The sequence below is a fragment of the Leptonotus elevatus genome, chromosome 16 (assembly GCF_054856555.1).
Source record: "Leptonotus elevatus isolate MCC_2025b chromosome 16, RoL_Lele_1.0, whole genome shotgun sequence".
Classification (NCBI taxonomy): domain Eukaryota; kingdom Metazoa; phylum Chordata; class Actinopteri; order Syngnathiformes; family Syngnathidae; genus Leptonotus; species Leptonotus elevatus.
Window position 1 is genome coordinate 9,603,254 of NC_141254.1, and position 27,296 is coordinate 9,630,549.

General features: G+C 41.8%; 2 protein-coding genes across 5 annotated transcripts; one reads left to right on the forward strand and one right to left on the reverse strand.

Moving 5' to 3' along the window:
* Positions 1-1,184: 1,184 nt before the first annotated feature.
* LOC147160655 (E3 ubiquitin-protein ligase CBL-like) lies at positions 1,185-16,817 on the reverse strand. The gene is made up of 15 exons (XM_086057734.1): positions 16,131-16,817; positions 13,987-14,234; positions 11,453-11,599; positions 11,211-11,367; positions 10,284-10,405; positions 10,048-10,185; positions 8,035-8,122; positions 7,821-7,952; positions 7,531-7,743; positions 5,982-6,098; positions 5,558-5,838; positions 5,313-5,483; positions 4,410-4,507; positions 4,102-4,290; positions 1,185-3,139 (listed from the first exon to the last, which is right to left on the reverse strand). The coding sequence occupies exons 1-15, from the start codon at positions 16,272-16,274 to the stop codon at positions 2,811-2,813; spliced, it is 2,574 nt and encodes an 857-aa protein (XP_085913860.1). The 5' UTR covers positions 16,275-16,817; the 3' UTR covers positions 1,185-2,810.
* On the forward strand, positions 16,804-27,279 carry lrwd1 (leucine-rich repeats and WD repeat domain containing 1). Of its 4 annotated transcripts, none has more exons than XM_086057736.1 (17): positions 16,804-17,188; positions 17,850-18,177; positions 20,355-20,441; positions 20,520-20,754; positions 20,852-20,971; positions 21,079-21,225; positions 21,986-22,057; positions 22,546-22,836; positions 22,936-23,050; positions 23,125-23,219; positions 24,132-24,342; positions 24,418-24,490; positions 25,132-25,275; positions 25,348-25,451; positions 25,558-25,716; positions 26,457-26,566; positions 26,635-27,279. In XM_086057736.1, exons 2-17 carry the CDS (start codon positions 17,984-17,986, stop codon positions 26,779-26,781), a joined length of 2,304 nt encoding a protein of 767 aa, XP_085913862.1. In that variant the 5' UTR covers positions 16,804-17,188; positions 17,850-17,983; the 3' UTR covers positions 26,782-27,279. The 4 variants fall into 4 exon arrangements, with proteins under 4 accessions (XP_085913862.1, XP_085913863.1, XP_085913864.1 ...); XM_086057738.1 differs by lacking the exon at positions 16,804-17,188 and adding an exon at positions 17,737-17,782; XM_086057737.1 differs by lacking the exon at positions 16,804-17,188 and having other exon boundaries at positions 17,721-18,177.
* The last annotated feature ends 17 nt before the right edge of the window (positions 27,280-27,296 follow it).

Genomic DNA, 27,296 nt, shown 5'->3' on the forward strand with positions numbered 1-27,296 from the left:
AAAGTTACGCAGCTGTTGTAAAAAGGCTGCCAATGAAGGTCAAAATATTAAAACGTGTGTACACTTAAAATAGTTTTATGATGTCCATTCACTTGACATGATTTACTGAAGGGGGGGGGGGGGGGGGGGGGGATGAGAGCAGTTGGAACTGAACCAGCATCACGGAATGGGTCGTGTTCACCATAAATAGTGAGGCTCATAATTGCCTGAACTCGCTCGGTTGTTTATCATTAGTCTACTCGTAAGAACGTAGAGGCTAATGAACCCCCCCCCCCCCCCCCCCAACATTCTTTTCTCACTTCATTATTCTTGCTTCCAATTTTATTGGTTCGCTCTTTTTGTTTTCATACTCTGCAGCTGCAGCAGCTCCTGTAAAAGTCACTTTACATTTACAACCAACTTAATCAAGGAAGACAATACTGAAAACTTGGGGGCAGCACAATTAATAAATGAAAGCCAGATGTTTTAGTGTCAATAAGAGCGCCAGGAGGAAGTAAAGTAAATACCACGCTTTTAAAATAAATAAATAAACAACATAGGCTACTTGGCAATACGCTTTCGCTACCCCTCACGAATTTACCAGGTGTCTGCTGCCCTCTTGTAGCGATATAGCGGGTTACACTGAACACGACTTTCCCATTTTTGTTTACGACTGTCCTGACATACGACCATCTAAGCGCAGTTATAGCTATTTGTATTATGTATTTATCTTTACTTTGACCTGTGTGTGTTAATCCTTAATTATGACTTTAGCACAGGCTGTTGAGGAGATTGTACGTACCCGAAATACGTACAAATGTGTGTTACGTCACCATCGTATGAACGGAACTAGTCGTAAACTGGGGGCGCAATTCCACCATAGTGACGCCTTAAGTGACGTCATAATGCACGGAACGCTACTGACCCACACTTGATAAGTGATTGACAGATGCAGTCAAACTAACTGGCATTTCAAAGTGAAAATAAAATTATTGTTTAGATTTGAAATAAAATAACATATGTAATTATATAACATAAAATATAACTTAATACATTTTTATCAAAACAAAAAAAACAGCTTTATATGTATTAATTTGGGCCCAAAAAATCCCTATGAATAGGAGTATGTATCTTAAGTCTAAATTATGTATAAAATGAAACAAAAAATATATCAGTGATGAAGCACACACAACCAAGGTTTTAAAGAAAATACTGTTTAATTAAAAATCTTAATGGCTTGGGCATGAAAACATGGCAACACAATAAACGCCGAGGATATTAAAAAGACAATAAATAAATCATATTTACATGACGACGACAGAGCAGCGACAAATATTTTAGTAGGCGAGTTGTCAAGAAAAAAGGCGAGTTAAAATACTTTTTTTTTTTTTTAAGCGTACATATATTTAAGCATCCATTTTAAGCGAGACGTTTCCTGCCTTGTAAATGAAGCTTGTTGGAGCTGGCCAATCGAACGAGAGAGAGAGAGCGAGGAGTGGGTGTGGCCTTTTTTTTTAAAGAGACAGGTGCGTCAAACACGGAGGATAAAGCGAGGAGCTTATCGTCAATCATGCAAGGTCCCTCGAGTGGAGCTCCGGAAAAAAAAAGTACCACCTTAAAAAGTCCTCCTTTAAGGCCTTAAACATGTGACATTTCATAACCTTATGTCAATGTGCTACGTTACATCAGTCCCAAGACAACAATTCTTTAGTACTAGCATTTAAAGTATTGGAGTGTTAATCTCTTTTCATATTAATACCATCTGTGACTACTGGAGGAAAAAAAAAAAGTCTTCAAAAATGGCGAGCAAACCTGCCAAAAGGCACATTTACAGAACGTGATCCATCAGAGTAAACCCGGCGCCTACGCTAAAACGCTCCTCGTCGGGACTGGAATGTGTTCGCGAGCGGGAAAAGCGTATTTGTTATTTTGTTGGTGCTTTTTAGTCGGAAACGGGTCAAAGTTGCGAGAAACTTGAGGCGAGTGCGTAATGCCTGCGTGGCTTAGCGCTTAAGCGTCAAACTCGTCACAGAACTGAGTCGACAGGTGGAACTAGGGATGGGCAAACAGGACATAAAAATGCAGGTGATGCCATCTTTGCTGACTCAATGGGCTGCGTATCAAATAGAAATGAAAGAATGTTATGAAAGCATTGCTGCCTAACTGGACTGAAGAAAAACTAGAATGCAAAAGTGAAGTCAATGCTATTGTTGGCGCCTAAACGGGCAGCGGAACAAACACAAAACAGGATTGTTAAAGTGAATGTGATATATCGTTGGTGCTTAATGGGCTACAGAGAAAACTATAAAAGGGGTTATTGACATGCTATAGTTGTTGCGTAAGTGGGTTGCAGAAAAAATAGAAATGACGCAAAAGCCGATACTATTGTTGGCATCTAAATGGGCTGTGGAACAAATACAGGCAGTAAACATAAATGCGATGTCGTTGCCACCTAACAAATAGAAAAGTAAAAGTGAACATGACACTTTTGTTTCTGCCTGCCTAAATGGGCTGTGGAAACAAACATGCTAAAAAAAAATGCTACGATTTAGCTCCAAATGCCCATCCCTGTGTAGAACCATGGTCAACCTGTTTGTACGAAATCATTATTATTATTGTAACAAAACGTGGCCACGTAACAGTACGAACACAAGTGGCTAGCAGCTAGCGGCGGCGTTGGCGTCACATTTGAGTCGACATGGTCCCTTCGAGTGTTTACGGCGTACGCTTTAACCAACATTTGAAGGCTTTTGGGGGTTTTCCGTGGAGGATCAAGCATGAAACGGTTCTGAGGCGACCAGTGGCACGAGGCGGAGGGGGTCGCGACAGGACTATGTGGCGATGTGCGCGGCCGAGGGCACGGACACAAACTCTCGGAGGATGTTCTTGGCCGTCTCCAGGTTGTTCCTGGCGATCAACAGCGCCTTCTGGATGTCCTGGATGGAGTAGCCCTGAGACATCAGGCACTCAATTTCGCCGCTCAGCGCCACGCCGGCCGAGGGGGGCGGCGGAGGCGTGTGCGAGGAGGAGGGCCGGGGGGGCTGCTCCGGCGAGGCCGAGGGCAGCTCGCGGTTCAGCGGCCGAACCCGCCGGTCCGAGTTGGCGCGGCGCGGGAGGGGTTTGGGAGGGCGCTCGGGGTCCAGGCCAGCTGCGTACACACCTGGAAAGAAAACCAAAACAAAAAAGATTTCATCGTGCCAGCCTTCATTTAGCACGTAGAGGCTGCTGAGGGCCACGTTTAATATTGTTGCCGCCTAAACGGGATTCACAATGTAAAAATGAATGTGATGCTATAGCTAGTGCCTAATTAGGCTGTGGGGAAAGGGTATTAAAACTGAAGGTGACGACATTATTGCTGCCTCAACGGGTTGCAGGGCAAGTCAAAGTGAATACTATCGCTGGTGGCTAAAAGGGTTGCAGAAAAAAATAGATGCAGGCTATAAAACTGAAGGTGATGCTATTAATAGCTACTAAACGGGCTGAAGAACAAATAGAAACGGGTAGTAAAACTCAACGTGATCATTGGCGCCTCAACAAGGTGTAGAATAATCAGAAACAGGAAGTAAAAAGCGTATGCAAACGTTGACGCTTACAGAACGGCAACAAACGAGGTAAAACTGAATGTGTATTGTTGATACCTAAACAGGTCGCAGGAAAAAGCTTAAGGGGTAAGAGTGGCGCCTCAATGGGTTGCTTAACAAAGAACAGGTGGTAATATGATTAATTGCGCCTCAACTGGTTGGAAAAACAACTACCAACAGTATGCAAAAGTAAATGTGATTGTATAATTGCTGCCTTAACGGGCTGCACAACAAATACAAACCAGTGTAAGTAAAAAAATGAATGTGATGCTGTAGTTTCTGCCCAAACGGGCTGCAGAACAAATACAAGCAAAAATTTAAAAGTGAAGAAGATACACGATTGTCGGTGACTCATTGAGATGTGGAATAAATAGAAACAGGATTTAAATGAATGCGATGCTATCATTGCTGTCTAGACGGGCAGCGCAAAAACTAGAAACAGGAAGTAAAAGTGAATTTGATTACATCGTTGCTGTCTCTGTGCTATGAGGAACAAACAGAAACAGGAAGTGAACGCGATGCCGTTGATAGCGTCACGTACCGGCTTCTATGGCTCCGTCGATGCTCAGCGTACTGAAGGCTTTGGAGGGGCCATTGACGTCCGCCAGAACCCTCCTGGCGGGCGCCGGTGGGGCCATCGGGCGAGGGCAGTCGTATTCGTACGCGTCCTCGAAGGAGCCGTCCGTGGGCTTGGCCTGGTAGACCGCGGCGGAGGAGTGCGGAGGACGCTCTGAAACGCACACAAGAATGCAATAAAAATGTTGACTTGACTTCCTTTTTTACGGCAACAGAGAACGCCGGTGATGCTACGCGCCGGAGTGAGCGATGGCGTCGAGCGGGGATCCGTACCGTGATCGACGGCGTCAGAGGATGCGGCCTGGGCCTGGATGTTGCACATGGCCTCGTACACCTGAGGGTCTGCCGAGTCCACGTCTACGCAGTCACCGCTGGAAGCACAGGTCAGCAACAAAATGTTTTTTTTTGGCACCATTTCACACCTTTGACATTATATTAGTATTAGGGCTGGGGTAAAAGGTCAACCAAGTGGTGAAATTATTAAAAATAAGTCGACTGAAAATGTCTGCCTCGAAGCTCAGCCGGAACCATGTTTGCGCCGCCGTCCATGTTTCTACACGGACCTTTTTTGCAAACGCACGTAGTGCACAGGAAGTTGTTGAGCTAATTGTAGCTAACAGGCAGCTCCACTTGTTTTACTTGTTGAAGCATTGTCATCTAAGTGACTTTTAAGACATTATCACGTGTAATGTAGATATGATGATATATGTGTGAACTAAATGGTAGTTAGTATTTGCTTAGCTTAAATGGTAATCGCTAGCGCGCTAATGCTAATCGCGATTACTAACCATTTAGCATTGGCTAATTTTGTTGGGTGTTTAACAATGCTCATGCACAAAAGATAATAAATAATTAGTAGTTATATCTACTCAATTAAAATCACGTTCAACCTTGGTGGATTTAATTAATAAATAGATAAATAAAACACAAAAAATAAAAAATTTATGGGGGCATGGGGCGATTAAGTGATGGAATAAAAGGTCCAACAGCGACAGCCCTAATATTGTGTTTTACTCCAAGGCCACCATGTGGGTAAAATGTGTACTGCATAATAAATACAAAATATCAATTAAATGTCACTTCTTCTAACCAAGGCTTTGGCGCCATCTTGTGGCTACAAAGACTGCTTTTTATATGCAGTTGAATTGGATGAACATGGCGTCAAAGGACAATCACCTGAGGTCGTTGTGGTGGTTTGTCTGGCTGGAAGGCGGCGGCGGAACCAACGATCCGGTGATAATCCACGGGGCGCCCGATGCCGGCAGGGAGGTGGGACTCATGTACTCGTTCTCCTCGCAGTCGGTGGGCAACTTCTCCCGGCTGGACACGGCCGACGTCGGCAGCGACCTGAACGGACGCAAATCCAAAACCTTCAACATTTGTCCTTGGTTACTACGGACAGGAAAAAAAGAACGGCGTACCTGGCGGCCAGGCAGTAGATGGCATTGGTGGCTGCCTGGGCTTTGCTCGCCTCGCCGGCGCCGCCGCTTTGAGGCGTGGCGGGCAGGGCGGCGGTGGGCGCCTTGCAAACGGGCCGCGGCACCATGTAGTTGGCGGCCCAGGCGGGCGTGTCGGGCAGGGGTCTCCTCTGGAGGCGGGAGTCGGGCGCCGCCAGGGAGGGGCGCTCCGGGGGTGGCGGCGGCGGGAGCTCTCGCAGCGCCGGGGGCAGCGGGAGGGGCTTGTCCCTGTGTGTGGCCCCCATCTGCTTGCGGCAACAACAAAAAAGGCTCTTTTTAAATTTAAACCAGTTATGCGAGACTTCCAGGCAAAGCTAATGAGTGCTTGCAGCAGTCCAAATGTTATTCTTTCCTTGCGTGGACAACATTTAGGAGAGTTCAACGAGACCTTAACGCAGGCTCCTTGGACCAGCTGGCTGTGCGAGTTGGAGGGCCTCTGCTGAAGGAGGTCCAGCCGGGGCGGCACCGGAGGCAGCTGGGACACTGGAGATGCCGGGCGCTCCACCTGCGCACACACACACACACACACATTTCATATCAAGTGTGATTTACAACTAAAATGGTCGTGTTGCGCAAAAATACATGGCTCATTCACAAGAATTTATACATGCCTGTCGATGCCGCAAGATGGCGTCAAAGTACTACTTTTGTCTCAATGAAGCCCTTCAACTTACTTTAACATAATTACTAGCACACTAAACCACAAAATGATAATAAAAGATGATGGGAAAACAGTACTTTTGTCTAAATGAAGCTCCCCAGCTCGGCCCCCAAATGCCACAAGATGGTGGCAAAGTACTACTTTTGTCTAAAATGAAGCTTCTTACTTTACTTTGACATACTGTAGTTCATTGGCCCCAACATTGTGTCTAAACAAAGTGCTTCCGTTTATTTCAACTTTCCTTGGCCACGAGACGCCATAGATGGTGTCAAAGTACTACGTTGATCTAAATGAAGCGTTTCAACTTACTTCAGAACAGTTGCTCGGCCCCAAGATGGCGGCACAGTACGACTTTGGTCTAAAGTGAAGCCCCTCACTTTACTTCAACATACTATCGTTTAGGGGTAGTACCTGGCGATTTGATCTGTATCACGATTTGCTACCGATTAATCCCGATACGAATCTATACATCGATTATTGCTTCTTCTTTTTTTTATTTTTTTATCAAATTTAGAAATACTAATCATTAAACTTGTTCATGTACACTGTAAGATTTGTATGAAAATGTCCTTCAGGCTTATAATTGCGAGCCACAGTATTTAACAAAGGGTGCAATCTGTTTCCCGTTTGAACAGCATTGAAATCAAATTTGAAGGCTTAATGTTTCATTAATTTAACGTTCTTCCATGCTTCAAGTGGTAACCCTTAGCCCAAATAAGGCGTTTTGTTGAATATTTCCATAAAAAATTGATGTTTAAACATTGATTCAGCTGCATATTGAATCGATATGACAATTGCATGCTGTAATATCGCAATATATCGCCGATTCGAACACCCCTGCTGTCGTTACTTGACCCAAACATCGTGGCAAAGCATTACTTTTGGCTAAATGAAGTGCTGCATCTTACTTCAACACAGTTCTTTGGCCACAAGGTGGCGGCAACACACTACTTTTGTCTTAATGAAGCGCCTCAGCTTACCTCAACGTAGTTCCTTAGCCCCAAAATGCCACAAGATGGTAGCAAATCACTACTTTTGTCTAAATGAAGCTTCTCAACTTACTTCAAAATAGTTGCTTGGCCCCAAGATTGTGGCAAAGCACTACTTTTGCCTTATTGAAGCTCCTTGACTTACTTCAACAAAGTTTTTTTTGGTGCCAAGAAGCCAACTTATATATTTCTATTTGCATCTACCTGGTTTACAAATCAACACAAAAGTTTGCCGCCCCCTGCAGTAAAATGGCGCCCCCTTTTGGGCTAATGTAGACTAAAGGTACCTTGCTGCAGGCCAGCCTGCTCATGACGAGGTTCTGGTCCTCCAGACGCTCGTCGTCGTCCTCGTCGTTGGCGGCCGCCTCGGCCCGGCCGGCTCCCCCCTGGAAGCCGGCGAAAGCCCCCCCGCTGGCTTTGGGGTGGAAGGGGTCCACCACGATGGGCTCGGTGCCCTTAATCTCACAGCGGCAGAAGGGGCAGCCCTGACCTTCTGAATCCTGACATCACACACACGCGACGCGACGTTTGTGGGTGGGGGGATTGTCTTCAGGAGGCGGCTTGCGCCGTCTCTCACCTGCCAGGCGGTCAGACAGGAAGTGCACATGAGGTGTCGGCACGGCTCGATCTTGACGTCCTTGTCGTTCTCGGCGCAGATCTTGCACAGCTGGAACGTGGAGCCCATCTCGCAGTACAGCTCGTACTGCTCCTACAAAACGCACAAAAGCGCACGTTGAGCACCGCGAGCGGCGTGCGTGCGCGTGAGAGTCGCGTTCAGGAGAGGCACCGACCTGGGTAACCTTGATGTGGTCTTGTGGGGAAGGTTCACACAGGCCTGTTAGGTCTGGGTTCTGTGCACGGCCATCTGGGAATAGGTAGCTGCAGAATACACACACCAACGCCAATCATTCCAAGCGGCCCTTTTAACACGCAGCGCTGGCTTGACTTTCAAATGTCATTTCTAACTTGCCCCATTGAAATGAACGGAAATACGATTAATCCGTTACAGCCTTCCCAAAATCGGCAACAAAAATTGTATTTCTTAAAGGGATACTTGGCTCATTTTCAGCAATAACAAGTTCATATTTGGTCTAGAATTCATTTGATAACTACAGTTAATACTTTTAAAAACAGATTTTGTCACTTGCTGGCAACTGAAAATGACATCACAGGTGCTCAGAGCTCAGGTCACGGCTCACCTGTTTTCGAGGTTTAGTCATGTGATGTTTGCAAACTGAGCCATGATTGCAAAGGTGAGCCCTGAGCACACGTGATGCCATTTTCCGTCAAAAGAAACTGGCAAAATGTGTTTTTAAAAGTATCTTGTACATAAAAAATAATGAAGTTATCAAATTAATTATAGACAAAATATGAACTTCTTACTGCTGAAAGTGGCTAAATAAGTCAAGTATCCCTTTGATAAGAAAGATAACACGACAGTATTGTACTTGACAAATACTGTACATACAAATATTGTGCTGCTCCTTCTGCTGTGCCTGACTTGGCCACCAGGAACAGTATAGTCGTTACATAATACATACATGAAGAAGAAGAAGCTCAGATGCAGACTTCTGCTGCGTTCGAGGAAGGTGGGACAAATCCCACTTAGAATCTTCCACTTCCGACCTCAAAGCATTGGAAGCAAATGTAAACAACTAAGATGGCCGAATACGATAAATTGTTTGTTGTTCTGGTTAACAGTCAGACGAAATCACGTTGAGTTACATAGTTCCTTTTTTTGAATAACTAAATCAATGTTGCAATAAGTATTAAGATAAATATGTTTCTGATCATGTAAATCAAGTTTTGAAGTTGCTGTTTTTTTTCACACCAGAACCTGGCACTGACGTCATCTGCTTGTAGGATGCAGTTTTGCCTTATAAAAGTGCACATAGTTGTGGCAATATCTGGCCTTTTTGGGATTCCGTGTAAAAGGCTGATGAATGCAGGCTCTTGTTTTGGTACAGTAAAGCGACCTGTTAAAAAAAAAAACTGAAAAATCCCCAGCTTGAGCAGCCGGTGTAAAAGGGGCCACTTGTTCTCTCCATACTTGCAGTTTACCGTCAGCTCGCTTGTTTACACATTTTGTGCCAAATAAGGTCAAATGGGAAACGCCAGCATTAGGCTAATTACTTATGGAGGACGAAAACTGCCAAAATTCAAAATAAATAAATGACTAAAAGTGAAAATAAAAACAGACATAAAAAATGTAATTCGAAAATTAAATTAAAAAAATATACATAAATGGAAATAAAAATGTATATATATATATATATATATATATATATATATATATATATATATATATATATATATATATATATATATATATATATATATATATATATATATATATACACACACACACTTTCTTCAAGAAGGAAGTGGGTCTGGACAGGCGTCCATAGACAGCGATTCGGCACCGGCTAAATCAAATCCGTATATTTGCGTGACGCCGTCTTCGTGAGCAACGTCACTCTTCAAGATTTTACCGCAACAACGACTTAAGTCATTCACTACTGTCTCTCTTTGGCTAGCCATGTTGGATTTTTACCCCCTCTCCGCAAAAAAATTCATAAATAAAAACTTTCAACGAGTGCTTTTCTGACGTCATGTCCGCTTTTCGCTCATTGGTTCATTCCACTGTCAGTTAGCTCAGGTTTGCTTCGCCTCAGAAATGCAACTGCTAAGGCGGTTGACCAGACTCAAAACCCCAAAGATTTCCAGGCTACCAATTTGATGCCTTTTGACTTTGCACAATGACAACGACCCTGTCAAATCGGAGCTGAAGCGGCCCGACTCACAATCCCTCTCTGTAGCCGTCGATGAGCGCTTGGAACAGAGGCTTGTTATGAGGGATGGTCTGCAGGATGTTGCCGTCCGCCGTCACGTAGCCGATGGCCCACTGGCCCAGCCGCGTGCAGCTCAGCCTGAAGATGTAGCTGAGGAAGCGGAAGCAACGGAATGCTGGTCACGTATGTCTGCTTCTTCAAATTTCAAGATTGGAGCCTAAAATGCACACACATGGTCAAGTTCTCACCTGCCGGGCTTGTGGATGAACCTGTGCAGACGAGCCTTGACCTCGTCATAGGTCAGGAAGGCCATGTAGCCCGGGTGCGTGACCGCGAGACTATTCCAGTTCCTCAATAGAGATGACCACGGCTACACAAACATGTACATCAACAAAAAGAGGGGGGAAAAAAAATCAGGCAACATCAAGATGGACGCACACAACACTGTGGAGCATCCTTTCTGCCAGGCAGCCGGAAATCTAATTGCCATTAAAGATGGCATCTCCACGTCACGCAAATTTTCTCTTGATATTGTCAACAAAATGTGCTACCCGGGGTGGATCGAATCAATTGAGGAAATTAGAATCAATACCCAGCCCTAATTGACAGTTGAGCGGGGCGTGGTTTCAGCTTTTTTTTTTCTTCTCTAAACTAAGCGGACAAGGGCTTTATTTTTTTTAAAAAAAATTTAAGCTTTAGTTTATACATAATTCAAACTTGGCAGGTTTGTTACAAATTCTTTTTAGTGGTGTCTGAAATTTATTTTCACTTTACAGGGACTTTAATTTGCGAGGTGCCACTGTTTAGTACAGTGATTAGCTGGGTTTTTTTTGTAGCTCTTTTAAAAATCGGAAAATATCTGCTGTTTTTTTTTTTTAATACATCACCAAATCTTAAAAAACAAAAAGCAAAATCTGAAAAAAAAAACCTAAGGCTGATTTATTTATTGTTGCAAAGTTTAAAAATATATATATATACTAAAGAACAAAGTACGGCATTGTGAAACAGTCAAATGTTCTGCCTGTGATATCTTCATTATGAATCAGTTATTAGAATTGTATTCTGCCAAATATGGGAATGGACCTCAAAATTCCTCTCGGTCAGGCCCTGCTGCAGGCAAGCCGAGCAAAAGAGTTGAAAGAGTTGGCCAATACACAGTTGGCATGCTGGCTGACCTGGAAGAGCCTGGTGAAGATGTCGAACTCAAAGACGGAGATGTAGTCGTTGCAGGTGAGGTCGATGGTGGACTTGAGCGCCATGGCCTCCAGGCCCGAGCTGATGGGGTGGAACTCGTGCAGCGCCTGGCGGAACGTCCTCCATGGCACAATGGTCCTGCGGCGGAAGACGCGGACGGACACGGTCGGTCGCAGACGTGGCAAGGAGGACACGTGGTGCTTTTTGGGACGCAAAAACTCACTTGTCGCCGAAGGAGCGCCTCCAAAACTCGGCGGCGTCGGCTTTGGTGATGCGGAAGTTGTCGCCCTGGAACAGGCCGTTGGGGAAGATGGCTTTGAGCTCGGCGAGCATGTGACTGAAGATGAGCGACAGCTTGGTGAGGTTTCGCCTGAGGGAGGGAGGAAGACGGACACCGGCTTGATGACGTGTTGCCGACCCTCTCAAAACAAACCCGGGCTGGCGTAGGACAATGATAGAAATCACATGACCTCGCGAGGAGGAAGGACAGACTTTCGCTCTGTAATCACTTTGCGGACAAAGAGGGAAGTGGATGTGTTAATTTTGAGATCTTTATCCTCGATTGGCCGCTCTTCTTGCCACCGCTCGCTACATTGCAACACTCTCATGGAAAAAACCTGACATCACATATTGCTTTTTATGTTGCTTTAAAAAGGAACGACTGTAATGACCAAGTTTGATATATATATATATATATATATATATATATATATATATATATATATTCATTTTTCAAAAATAATTTCCAGTTTAACACATTTTGTAGAAACTTTATTTGGACGTACGCCGCCTTCAGTGTGTAGTGACCATTTTAGTCAACGAAAACTAACAAAAAAACAAAAACAAAAATTAAAAAAATAATTTCGTTAACAAAATTTAATTAAAAACGAAAATTATTTAAAAAAAAAACGACAACTAAATATAATTATAGCAAAAATGTCCTTCGCTTTAGTCTTTGGTAATTTTTGAAAAAGGAATCTCATAGTTATGTTAGTAACAACCAAATAAATAATATAGAGCATATGCCTGAATCAGCCCCTATTGTGAAGAATAATTTGCCGGTAATATTGAAAGATTATTTATTACGGTGATGTACATTATCTGTGCAATCCTCTAATTATTATTTTTTTAATTAACATTTTATTGAGATTTTGAACAATGCACAATGTAGACATGTATGTGGCAAGTAGCAGCCATATCACAATTTTACACTCGTCACCCAATTATGGATCAAAAATGGACCAACCCACTTTTATGGGTCAATTTGACCCAACGTTGTTTTATACAAAATGAGCCAATTTTTTGGACACAAGTAAAGGATCTGACCAATATTTATGAGTTGTTTTACACTGAAAGACCCATTTTTCGACTCAGAGTTGGGTCAAATCGACCCAAGTAATGGATCGGTCCATTTTTGGACCCATAGTTGGGTTATTTTTTTACCCAGCTGTTTTTAGAGTGTAAGATATGTACATAGGCCACAAGCATCGACTGCATGTTGTATTGTGCTTAAACTCGAACAACGAAAATAAGGACATCAAAAACACAAAAATAACAATTAGAGAAAGTAATAATCGGTCGATAGAGGTTGGGGTGATGAAGCTTCCCACTCTGAAATAATTCGTTTACGCCCCAGCATCAACGCCACCTGAACCCACCCCGCAACATGTGATGGAAGGTTCTTTAGTAACGACGGGTCCCCCTCGCAAATGCAGCCTCTCGGAGAAAGGCGTATCACGCCCTATAATTGTTTGTAACATTACTATGAATTGGACAAGTCTCGTTTTCATTTCTCTAGACATGCTCTTCATATTGCACAAGATCGTACGCCACTCCTCATCTATAAATAAAACCTGAAGGTCTCTTCCCCAAATTGATGTTTAGACATGATAAAGTGTTGTCCGAGCCTTTCAAAATCATTAAGTAATATGCTTAAGCCTCGTGATCGTGACCAACTGAAATTTTCATGGTAATACAATGCATAGGAGGAAGTGGGACTACAGTGACGGCGCTCCAACTCAAAACAGGCGCTAGCGTACCAGTGTACCAGGTGTCTCGGGCTGAAGGCATAATGGTAGAAAAGCAAATTCGGCACCCCCAGTCCACTTTGACCCACTGGTGTCGGCAATTTTTCCCCCCAAATTCAATCGGGGACATTTTTCATTCCAAATAAATTTGTTAAACAACCTATCAAACTGCTTAAAATACTTAGAGGGAGAAATCTTGTAATTATAAAAAAAAAACCTGTCAAAACAGCTCAGTATTTAGCAGTATTTTTCTGAGAGGCAAAAAATGCCTCACAGGCCACAAATAATTCAAAAGGATTATTTTGCCAGCGTACACTTTGTTTGTTTTTTACTCTTTGACACACTGATGAACTTTTTTAATACTTTACAATGGTAACATGCCCCTTTTGGAACCAATCAATTCAACTTTATTTCATCTATTTGCTATGGGGGAAAAAAGATATTAAACCGTAACTGTTCAGAAAGTCATAACAAACTGTCAGCTGTGCTACAACTCGAACATGCAAACTAATATCTGACAAGAGTGTGCTTCAGGCACCTTATCTTTTTTTGTTTCCAGCTGCAATACTCATCCTTAATTTGCATGAGTCGCTTTTGGGCTCTATTTTACTTTACTCCAAAAATGGTCAAAGGCTAACCTTGAAAAAAAATCTATTGTCGCAAATTGAGCAGAAATGTCAAAACATGTTGCACCGTACAGTCGTTTCTGTTACCAGATGTGAACACTCACCTGGGCTGCGAGTTCTCCTCGTACATCCTCTCCTTGGCCTCCTTGAACAGGCTCATGGTCTGCTTGGTCTTGTTGGTCAGGTTGTCCATGACCACGCGGAAGTACTCGTTCTCGCCCAGCATGTCCATGCGGCTCTCGTAGCGCGACAGGATGGTGCGCAGGTGCTGGTAGGTGTCGGGCAGCAGGTCCAGGATGTACGGCGGGCTGTTCTTCAGCGCCACCTTGGGGTTCTGGCACAAACGCACCACCTGGATGGACAGACAGCAGCGGTTACGAGTGGCAGAGAACTTCGCATTAAAAAAAAAAACGGAGAATAAAAAGTCCGCTAGCTTAATGCTATTTCACAATGCAAAACTTCATAGACGGGTTAACGGAACTAGGCGGCGCCGTTGCGGTAGTTCTAATCGTTTCAGCAACACGTGGACAGACAATAACGGTACTCTTCTTTGTGTATTAGATACGTTTCCATTATACTGCCCCCCCCCCCCTGGTGAGCAAGGCACTGAAAACATGTTGCAGGAACTTCTTAATTTTTCACGTTAATTCCGTTCATGTATGTTTGAACAATACCCTAGACTCAAGTGCTATTTTTCTTATTAGAAACACGTTGCAAAAGTTTTTTTTTTATTCATAAGTCAAGCCATCATTGTACTGATTAGATTTTGCAGCAATTTGCGACTTAAATGAGCGGCTTGTTATAAAAGCTCCCTAATCCATCACATGCTTTCTTCATATAATTTAATGATCTGCGCCATTTCAAAAGTAGGTCGTCTGCTCATTAAAAGTGTGGCCAAGACTTTCATTTAGTTTCGCCTTATTATATGGCCCAATGAGAAATAATGTAAATACTGCCGTTTTCAACGGTCACCAGCCTAAAACCTTCATTACACCTCTACACGAGATGTTTAAAGCAGCATTTTTCCAATAAAGCCAAAAACAGCAAATCATCATCTGCATCAGAAAAGGCCTTTGTTCGCAATTTTCTTGTCATTATGTTAAATTAAACTTTATAAATCAAAAGTAATCAGTACTTGACATTGGTGAGTACTCAGGGTTTCTGCAGGTATCAACAAATAGGATTTCATGCTTTTTAATGCAGTTTGTAATGCAACTTAAAACGAATGGAAAACCCACGTCGTACTATATATTAGTGCTGTCAGTCGATTACAATTTTTATCGTAATTGCATGATTTTCATAGTTAACACTTTTTCATATTCCTATTAACATAAAAGTGGACAAATGTGGTTTCCAAATACAAATTTGGTTGTATCTTTTAATTCATTGATACAGTAATTTTATAGTAAGTAATTATAAAGTTATTTATTTGAAGTTAAAAAATATATACTTAAGTGTGTGAAATACTAAAGACTAATAAAGAGTGAAAAATTTAATAATAGATTACATTTGAGGTAATTTTCTGCCACTAGGTGTCATTAGTGTTTCATGTTTGATGTTTTTTTCAAATTCAGAGCAGTTGGTATTTGGAACATAAAGAAACTAGAAGACTCCAGGCCATTTCGTTCATTGAAAATCATAACTAGTCACCACTCCCCACAAATATATATATTTGTATCACATCTATTACTGCTGAATTTTACGATAGTAACTCCTTTCTACAACAAATGTAAAATAAAACATGTTTAATGCTTCTAGGCATTGTATTTAATGCTTTATAATGCCAGTTAGGGCCTTAATTTTCCCAAAATCAATTTAATGACTTGTAATGTTTTGACCCACAGAAACCCTTGTACTCAAAAGAATGGATACTCAGGCTTGTATCGGTCTGGGGGAAAAAGGGGTATCAAACATCTCTGCTCACTGATCTTAACTTTAACTAGATTTGACGACAACTGTAGTGACAAAGGTTTGAGTCCACATTTCTTTTGACTTTGGAGGCAGTTAGAAAGAAGATTTTTGATTGATGGGGTTTGTTTACAACCTCGTCAAAACTAATTTTTGCTGTAACCATGTACGCTTTATTGAATTACAACTAACGAGCAGTGGCAGACAATTTGGGAGATGATCGGGCTCAGTGGCTACATCACTAGTCTCATTTGAAAATCGTGAAGAGGGAAGTGACAGTTTAAATAAACCGAGGCCGAAGTTTAATCCCGACAAGAAACGATGGTCACTGATTAATTACCTTATCCATGAGTTTCCAGCATTTCTCCACCATTTTCTTGTCCACCACGGCGGGCTGGTGGGGCTGCAGGGGCTGCTGGTGGGGCTGAAAGGCGTCCTTCATCAAGCCGATGAGACCCGCGCCCCTCCTCGGATTTCCGGCCATTAATTCGTTCGGTGACCGGGGGTGGAGGGGGTGAGCCCGCTTGACAGCCTCGGGATGAATCCTCAATCTTGACTGCCTTTTTCGACCCTATCGGTACCGCGAGGCTTAACCGGCAAGCTCGGGAGGGGGGGACAAAAAGAACACAAAGAAAGGGGAAGAAAAAGGCGCAGTGTAAACGATGTGATCGCGACGCTGCTAGCACGCGAGCTACATTGGAGGGGGGAGAAAAAGGCTTTCGGCGTTCCGAACTCCACATAAACGCCGTCGTGACGCGCTGTCGGCCGCTTCACGACGACTTGGGCCGTCGAGTCGAAGCCGCCCCGCGGTGCCAGCCGAGCTAATAATAAACTGGCGTTGTGATAATCAGCCGCGCGGGGCGATCAACAAGCAGGTTGAGACCAGGAGCAGTTTGCAGCCGACGAGAAGTCAGCCAGCAAAGCCCGACCAGACGCGGATATCCGGCTGACACCTCCAAAATAAAAACGTGTCATGTCACGTGTCTTTTTATCTCATGTTTTGCACATACAACCTGTTACACAGAACTACTCGGTTTACGAACTAGTTCCAGCGGAGTAAGGACTAACGACTTCCAATCTCTCCCACTTACAGTCGAAAAACTGCAGCTGTTCTATTCTTATTATTATATATATTTTTTAACATACTTTAAAAAAAATGTCACGTGGCAGAAGACACGCTTTATAGACACGCTTTATGTTAATGTATGTATATTATGGGCGAAAACATGACAATTGATATTTGAAAATTATATTGTTAAAATCAAAATAAAAACATGACAATGACAACATACTATAAAAAATAAAGGGGGAAAACAGACGCAAAAGAAAACAACTTTTACATTTAAAAATATTGGGACATCAGTGCAAGACTTCAATAACAGGAAAAGCCACACTCAGGTACGCTGTACTTGTTTTTCATTTATTTTATATATATAGCCTTAAAGTGTTTTTGTATGTAAATATTTATTTTAATTATGTCATTTCAAGGTAAAAAATAAATAAATTACTTTTAAAAAAATTACCTTATTAGTCAGCTCTTAAGAAGATATGGCAAAATTACTCTCTACTTAAGTGGAAGTGCAAATACTTAAAAAAAATCGACTTCTATAGTAAAAGTGAAAAGTAAACAAGAGTAATGCAAATATGACGTTTCGAGATTATAAATTGTGCACTGTCAAATGTGTATGATTTCAAAGGAATCCATCAAAGATAAGCAGAAGCTACTGTATGAAAAGTTACATAAAAGAACATAGACATAAAACATGGAGCTGGTTGAAAAACATTCAAAATGCGGAAGTCATAACAATGGTTGAACAAAGGTTTTCTGTGAGGGTAAAGGACAAATTGCATTTAATGAGCCAAACGTTGTTCTTTGGTTCCTTTATTTAAAAGAGATCGGCTGCCATGTTAAAACAGCAGCACGCAATGTGAATTTAACAAAGGAAACCGCACTCGACTGTAGTTCCTCAAACAAAATATGCCAGTGAAATGGTAAATGATTGTTGTAAGTTCACAAAATTAGCATCAGAGCTGAATTTTAATAATATTATCTAAATAGGAGCTCCAGTGAAGCTGGCAGCAATATTGAGTAGCTGAGCTCCCAGCTCAGCGTGCCGCCCACCAGGGAGGAACTCGGCCGACAGTTCCCTGTACGTGCTGCAAACTCTACGTTCCCGAACATCTTTCCGGAGAATGCTGTGCTTCCAACGATGCCGCGCCTCTCCGTACAACACCACTAAAGATCTGCGCGGTAGCGGCACGGCTACGTTCACTTCCCCTGAGAGTCCAAGCTGCGGGAGACCCTGCTCCAGCGACATGGTCAGCGTTGTGTCCGACAGCATGTTGACGGTGACCAGGCGCTCCCCCCACAGCCAGCTGTCGTCCAGGTGAGGGTCAATGGCGGAGCCTCGCTGCGGGTGGTAGTCCAGATTGCATTGCTCCACAGGCTGGAAGCCTGACAGACTTTCCTCTTCTTGCATTCGCAGCACTAGTTTTTCACTCAACGCAGGAAGTCCACTGAAATTGGCGGGACACACTTTCTTTTTCTTAAAGTTCACTTTTGGGCCAAAGTCCTGTAATAACATAATTGCAATTATTATTATTATTATTATTATTATTATTATTATCAGATCAGGTATGTTTGACACCATCTGACTGTACCTGTTTCTTTCGACCAGATTGGGACAGATTCCAGACATTCTTGTCCATGCTGCCGATTAGCTCCTTTTCCTCCTCCTCAGATAGGAAGTCTTCCCACAGGAACACTCCGGGAAAGGGAAATGATGCCGGTTGGCCATCTTTGCGAAAGGCGAGCTTTGTCTCGTTGTTGTACAAGAAAAGATGCACGACCTACATCGACATAGAAATAGTTGATATGCTGGAGATTGTATTCATTATAATTGTAATATAAAACTTAGCTAATGTTATTTATTTGACTTATACAGCTAGATCAAGAAAACAGGACAATTTTGACTGTTTTTGTGTTTTGGTAGTTATGTTGTCAGTAATTAATAAAACAAAAATCTTCATTTTACTCAAACAAAATCAGATAAACTAGTTATTTTTGCAGTAATCACTTCATTTTTCTAGAGCTGTGTAAGAAATGTTTTTGCTTATTGTTAGCGTTTTTGCAGTTTTAGTTCTCATTTTTGTGTTCTTTATTTTTGATCAGAATCCCAAATCAATAAAAACATACAACATTTTAGTGAAATTTGGCTATAAAGTGAAATTTTAGGACGATCTTAAAATACGTTATACCCACGATCCATATCACTTACGTGTTTTAAACAAATAATGTACATTAATACTAGTCAATAATTATATTACGCTGCTCTGTATATATTTGTAATACAGACAAAGTGCAATGTACGATGTCGTCCAGATTGTTCCGCGAGGGCACCCGTAGCTAGTAATCTATTACTAAATAGTTCGCACGAGACTACAAAAAATACGATGACAATCTACGACAACAACAATTTACCTTCTCGTCGGGATGGTAACTCTCTTTTAACTTCTCACACAGAAGACAGCTCCTGATACCTTTGCAAGCACAAGAAGCAAAACGACCCGGAACCATCATCGTACCTACATCTTCTTCTATTGAACGCTAGATACGCGTCGTCTCAAACAGAGGAGATCACTACTGCCATCTAACGAGTAGTTTAGGTTGGATAAATGTCGCTATATTTTTTTTTTTTAATGAACACGCAAATTTGACCAATGGTTTACGGTGCATATTTTACTTAATAACAATATATTTAATATTACATTTAAGATGCGTAAAAGGCCAATTTCGTTCCTAGGTTTAGCTGTAAGACAATAAAGTTTTTAACAAAAAAAAAGGTACTTCCACTTAACCCACGCCCACCGGAAACACGTCGTTCGTACCCCGGGAAAGTTTCTGTTGTGCTGTGTGGTCTGTGAGTCGCTGTAAGTTCATTTTAAGGCTTATATTTCATAGTTTTTAATTCTCAACACAAATTTAGGGAGAATGGGACTCATCTTGAATTAGACGAATTATAAATACGAAGAATTAGAACCTAAAATGGTCGAGGGAAGCTCACACGACTGTGTACTGTAATGTCCCGTGGTAGCAAAATGGCTAGTTTTCCCTCTCTAAATGTTCTATTTTTAGGCAAATGTGGAGTGTAAGCGAAAACTGAATGCTCTTGTATCACTAGGATCACTTTTAAGTTCTAACTGTGTGCGTGTTGGCATGGAAGAGATTAAACAAAGCTAAAAAATAAAATAAGAATGCCCCCACCCCCAAAAATAAATAAATGGAGAAAATAGCTGTTTTATTCAGGTTTTATTTTTTAAAAGAAGGTTTTTATACATGTTTTAAAATATATTTTGTAAATCATTAAGAGGGTCAGAGATAGAAGTGTTTAACTGAACACACAGAACAAAAGATGACAACACATCGATCTCTTTAACTTTTGATCTCATTCTGGGTGGGTCAAATTGGGTGTGGTTATGGCTCGTTCATCATGCCACCAACCAGGAGACTCTTCTTTGTTCAATTTGACCTCGTTTTTTAAAGGTTTCCATGCTTTTTCTTCAGAGTAACAATGGCGATGATAACAGAGAAGATTCTACTGGAGAAAGGCTCTCCAAAAACTACAAAACTGGAAGAGATCAAGACACTAAAGTAAGCATGTTATATGATTTATTTACAGCCCCTCCCCTGCATTTCCTACCAAAACTTAAATTTCAAGCTTCTTTGTAGTCTCTCCAAGCTCAGACTGAAGTGTAAAGACTTGCCGGTCAATCTGCTGTCCCGTCTTCGGTCCCTGGAGCGATGGGATCTGTCCGGAAATGTACTGCAAGAGTTGCCCAAAAACTTGGAGCTCCCTGAGCTGCGCTTCTTGGACCTCAGTGACAACCAGATGGAGGACATCACTTCTATGGCGTCTCTGTCCAGCCTGGAGGAGGTCAAAATGGAGGACAACATTTATATTACTGTAAGGGGAAACAAAGTTGTGTTGGAAGGAATATAATTTCATACTTTACTCACTATTATGACGCTTTCTATCATTCTAGTAACGTTTTCTTCCGCAGGTGAGTGACAATTACAAGCTAATGACGCTGCTTCCCAAATTGCGGAGTTACAATGGCAAAGACATCACGAGCAACGCCAACCACTTGCGCTTCGTGTTCACGGAGAACCTGAGGGCCAGGGTACGGGCTTGTTGATTGATTGATTGGTTGGTTGGTTGGTTTGGTTTGGTTTGGTTTATTGACTTGGCTTGTTGACTCAACAAGTCCACTGACAAGCTGTCTCTTAGATCATTGCCTTGTGGGAGAGAAGCTACAGCCTCCCAGATTCTGCCACAGTGGACAAAATGGTTACTCTGGAGGAGGACTTTGTTAACGCGGCACAGAAGCAGGTGAAATATGGACCCAATTCGGTCAGCAACTTCACAAAATGGAAGGTAATGGCAAATATTGGATGCAAATTTTTCCATTTGCACTGTGCTTCCCCCATAACACACCGTCTCGTGTATATTGTTATTATTATACAAATGTCTAATGGCTAATTTGGCCCAATTTGGACATTTTCACTTTGGGGTGTAGTCACTTTTGTTGCTAGCAGTTTTAGATGTGTGCTGAGGTATATTGAGGCGAGTCAAATAATTCTTAATTACTTTGACAGTGTGTTGAATACGCAATGCCACCTTGTGGTTGCGTTGTGCTATGAAGAGAATGCAATTTCTGAGGACAGATGTAGACAAACTAAAATTCTGTAGACTGCATGATGAAGAATTTGGGACTTTGAAAAAGGACAAAAACTGAATTTTAGGGTAGTGAATTTGTTAAATTTCTCCATTTAGTGCTGATTCAATCATTTACTTTTTAGATTCATCTGAGGCTGTTTAAAAAAAAAAACTAGGAAAATACAGAGTTACGGGGAGGAATGTGAAGAATAGTAAGGCAATTTGTATTCTCAGAATTCTGTAATTGAGTCCTGTGCTATATACCAACTAGTCACCAGAGGGTGCACTAGTACTTGTGCATAGTTTCATGATCTGCCTTGGTGGGATTTTACAGCTGTGCCATGAAAACATGCTAAAAAGTAGTAGTAGTGAAGGGTGCCTAAATAATTGATTCATTAACAACTTTTGGCACCTCTTCTCCAGCCAGCAACTGTAACTTCCCGTTTTTTTTTGTTTTTTTTTGCCATTTGTCTGTTAGGTTGAAATCCTGGCCAGGGAGTATTTGCACTCCCTCACGGAACCAAAGGAGGATGTGCCAGACAAAAGCAATGTAAGGCAAACTACAAGGATGACTAAATTTTGGGGGTATAGACGTCAAAAATTCATTTGAACTATTTCTATTAGTTTAAAAATTTTCTCCACTTTTGTTAACAAGAGTATGAAAACCTAGAAGAAAATTATTGTACATTTAGAACATATATAAAATTTGTGATTAATCGTGAGTTAACTATTGAAGTCATGCGATTAATTACAACTAAAAATTTTAATTGCCTGACGCCCCTAATTTTTAATAGTCTTTTCTTAAAAAAAAAAATATATATATATATATATTTGTTTTTAAGTCTAGGTTTTCATACTCTTGTTAACAAAAGTGGGAAAAAATGTTAAGCTAATATAAATAATTAAAATAAATTTTTGGCGTTTATAGCCGTCAATGGCAGTGAATGAGTTAGTAGAAACTAGTTAGCACAGCAGTGAGTGAATCTGTTGCAACTCAAATATCAGCCTTGTCATTCATGCTGCGTGCTTATCATCCAGGAGGTCGTGACCCCCAGGAAAAGGAAACAAACTCCGGCGTTGACAAACAGCGACTTGCGACTGACTCCTCGTAAAAAGACGCGGGCCGATCCCGCCGCGTCCCCCTCAGCCGAAGACAACCCCGGCAAATTGAGGCTCTGTCCCAAAAGACGGACGCCTACGCGAGCCTCTGCCAAGAAAGACGCCCCCGGCAAGCACTCGACACCGCCGAGAATTGCGGCGGCAAACGGGGCGATGAGTGAAGTGAAGGAGGCGACGAGTGATGACGTGATGAACAGCATCGAGACGCAGGTATTCAAGCACAAGAATCACTTGTGTGTGTTTTGGGCTTTTTTCAGTTTCAATTACTGTCAATTTGCTCAATGGTGTTCCATGTTGACTGTCGCGCAGGCCCTGCGTCTGCAGCCTCTTCACGTCCTGCAGTGTCACAGCAAGCAGGACAACTCTGAAGATTTGTCCACTCAGCTTTGGGCTTGTGCCTTCCAGCCTCAGCCTGACTACTCTGGTACTTATTTGGACTCTCGCTTGTCATTGCATTGCGGCGATGAAAATATCGTGCGTGTGGTTTTTTTTGCACAGAAAGTCGCGTGGTTGCGACTTGCGGCGGAGACTCTCTGTGCGTGATTGACTGTGAGACCGGCATGGTGATGAAGAAGTATAAAGTGACGGGAGAGGTTTGTCTTCTTACAATTAATCGCGGTCTTTAATTACCTCAGGACAAGGAGGAGTTTTCTATTTACTTTTTGCTCAATTTCCAGGCTGCAGTTTTAAAAATGATAGAATAAAATAACTGAAATATATATATATTATAATATAAATAAATGAAAAAATAAAATGTATAAATTCATTACACTGCCCATCAAAAATCCAGCTATTTTTTTGTGAAAAGAATAAAATAATTTCAATAATTTTGTAAAATTGCTTATTTCATATTCAGCAACGTCCAACAAAAGTATCTACTGTTAGTGATTTTCCCTTCATTTAAAAAAAATATTCAAATGTAGTATAAATATATTTTTTAACTAAAATACTTGTAATAGCTGTTCACTTATATAATTTTTTTTGTATTCATGTATTTATTTTCTAAAAGACTATTTGTATCCAAAAAATATTAAAATAATTGTATAAAATATTATTTATTAATGCGTTTATTGTTTTTTATGCTCATGTTATTACCCAACCAAAAGCATGTGGTGCCAAATTTCTTTATCACTTTTTTTTCTTTCAACATTTTGTTAATTATAACTTTAAGAAACCAAAATGTTTTATTAGAAACTAACAATTTGGACAAACAGACATGGATGTCAACAATATATGAAAATGTGTAGAAATTTTATTTGGTTTTATTCAAATTTGTGTCAATGATATAGTCACAATCAAAATCTGTCATGTCATGTAAAGTTCAGACTGGATCCAATCCAGATTAAATAATGAAATTTAACAAGGAATGTCTTCTGTTTGTAATTCCTATGTAGCAATTCTGAAAACAAACCGCCGAATCACTTAAATGAAAATGTACTTAATCTGCTCCAACCTACAGAAATACTCCTAATGTATATGACTATGAAGTTTATTTGTCATCACAGGAGTTCTTCTCTCTCTCCTGGTCCACGGTGCTAATGTCCCGAGGGGGCGGAGCCTCAGCACAGCCCTGCAGCATCCTGGCGGCGGGCGGAAAGCGAGGCCTGGTCAAGCTGATCCACCCCCGCTGCAACCTTGCCTACGGCGAGTTCCGGGCCAGCCGCAAGGCGCTGTCGGTCCTGCGCTTCAGCCACCGCCAGGGCAACTTCCTCTTTAGTAAGCCGTCATCGTCACCGCGAAAATATAAAAAGAAGCAGGTTTAAAGGGCAGCTCTTCTCTTTTGTCTCGTAGCGGGCTGTTACGACAACAAGATCGTGCTGTGGGACATTGGCGGGCTGGACAGCAAGTACAACCATAAAGTTGTGTGAGTCACCTTTATTTATTTTATTTTTTTAGATCTTTATTTTCCCAAAATGTCTGATTACTTTTTATTATTATTATTTAAAAAAAAAAAAGTATATATTATTATTTAAAAAAAGAGAGAAAAATGGTAATCATACAAGATTATTTGTATGCTGTACTTTTACATTACATTGCATCGTCGTTGCTAACCAAAACAGCAGAAACAAAGCATATAAACAGTTGCTCAAATTGAGTGTCTTTAGTTTCCTGTTTTAAAGCTAATTTTATGTGGAGATGACTCGCGTTCCAATACATGATTAATCAAATCATTCGATGACAAAAAGTTTTAACAAACGATGAGAAAGCACACACACGTAATTAGCACATTATAACATGTATCATCCGATTATATGGCGCCCATGTGACTCACCAGGCCTGGCCCCGCCTTTTAAAGCCATACACACTCAAAGTCACAGATACGACAGTCAAGTGAGGATGGAAAATCTAAGTGGACAAATAGAATCCTCGCACCTCACGTGCTACTTTTAAGATGATTCATGGCTGGGATATTTGGTCGAATAATGCTCAACACATAGCATACAATATATTGTTTTTATGAAGTCGTGTGTTGAGCAGATCTTTTGTCGTACGTGTGGCCTGCAGGCAGTTGCTGGCGTTAGAGTGCAGCTCCACGCCGCTGCACATCTGCTTGCCGCCAAGCCGGCCCGACGCGCAGCTCCTGGCGGCGTGCGAGGACGGCCTGCACTGCTACAACACGCAGCTCGCGCCCAACAGCGCCACCAAAAGGTTAGTTTAGAAAACTTTGAACTCCCTCAGCGGTCAGTCCGAGCATCACGAGCGCCGACTCTGCTTCTGAAGGTCGAAAGAAGCGGAGGTCACCTTCCCCGTTTACGAGAAGGAAGACAAAGACCTCGACTACCACACCGTGGACGGCCTCAGTTTCCTCACTGATGACATCATTGGTAAGCGAACACTGATTAGCCAAATTGGATCTCATCAGTGTGAATGCCTGTTATTGATCATGCTAATGAGCTAACGTCGTCGTCGTCGTTGTGATGATGTTGTCAGCCTCCAAGAACTTCATGCACGACTGCATCTATTTGTGGAGCTGGAGCCGGACGCGATCTCAGCGGCCCAACAAGAACGGCTGTGTGCGCGCCGCCGTGCTGGCCGAGTTGCGCTGGGCCTGCACGGAGATTCCTTACCTGGCGCTCAACACCTGTCCAGGTAAGCGCCGCAGCCCTTTAAAAACACAGTTGAGTATAAACTCAAAACATTTATGTATAAAAATCTGATATTGTTTACTGTAATGTGGGCATTTTGACCAATATCAGCATTGGCCTTTTTTTTTTTTTTAAACGTGACGGCGGATAAAAGGTAAATCTAAAACCATTGTAAACTCGGTGAACTATTTTTTTAAATTTTCAGTTTACTTTATGAGAGATGCTGCTGACCCTGGGAACCTTTTGCTTTTGTTCGACATTATCAAAACAAACAAATCTGAAAGTTTAAGATTTCAGGTAGTTTTAAATTTTGGTATTGGCTACGAAAACAACATTTTTTGAAAAGTCTGAAAAATTATGCTTTAAGACATTACAATATATGTTTTAATTTTCACATCAATATTTTTTCCTCCTTTGTACTCAAAATGAGTATCGGCTTCAAATATTGGTTATTGACCTATCTCTAAGACTTTATTGCTTCTGTTGATTAATAATACACGACAAGAGGACCTTAAAAAAATGGCATATTACATCGCAGTATTGAGGAAAAAAAGTAATTGGATTATTTTCAAAATGTTGAAGCCCTACTGTTTATGCAATGAAGCGCTGTCTTCATGTTAGTGATAGTCGTGGCAACACCAATTGTTTGTTATTCATTACCCTCAAAACTAGTTTACATGTTGACTTTGAGTGGTAATGCATAATGTATTACAGTGTCACGGTCACTTTTCTGTCTCCCCTTAGCTCGTTCGTACGTCGTGTGTGGTGACAACAAAGGCAAGTTGTGGACGTACCACGTCGCAAACCTGCAGAAGGACACCTCCCAGATCCGGAAGCCCATCGAGCCCACGGAGGTAAGCAAATGAAACGCCGTCATGGGTTCCGCGGACCCGTTAGTTAACATGTCGCTGGTTCCGCTCAGGTGCTCGAGTGGCCCGCCCCCGTCCGCAAAGGTCACGGCCAGGTGGAAGGCCCGTCTATCAATAGTGTGGCCGTGGATCCCAACCTCAAGTACCTGGTGGCCCTCAGCGACAAGAACATGGTGATGGTGTGGAAGAGGGCACCGTGAGCAATTGAATACAAACTATGAATACCATTTGAAGTGTCCAGTGTGAGTTGACACTGGTGAGAGTACACAATGTTCTTTGGGTTCAATTCCAAAATGAAAGAGGTAAGTGGTGGCATAACGCGGCGCTACAACAGTATGCAAACGCGCATATTACCTCAGCAAGCAATCATACATTTGACTTTTTCCTACTCGTTTTTCTCGTAATTTGACTACGAGATCCTTTGTTGCCTTAATTTTGTACATTGTGCAATGTTCCTGAGAAAATGGTCACTGACTGCATGACACATTGTTTTGGAATTTAGTCACTTTGCTTTTACCAAAACTATGTGTTGTCAGCTTAAAATGTGAGTAAGAAGGCTACTGTGCTTCTGTTATTTTATTTAAATGACCTAACATTTTCATACATGTGTTTTAGATGCAATATTTTTGGTTTAGTTAACAGTTCAAAGAGCTGGAAACAACCACAATAAAAAACATTCCTGTTGAATGAATGCAAGTTTTTTTTTTTCATGGGG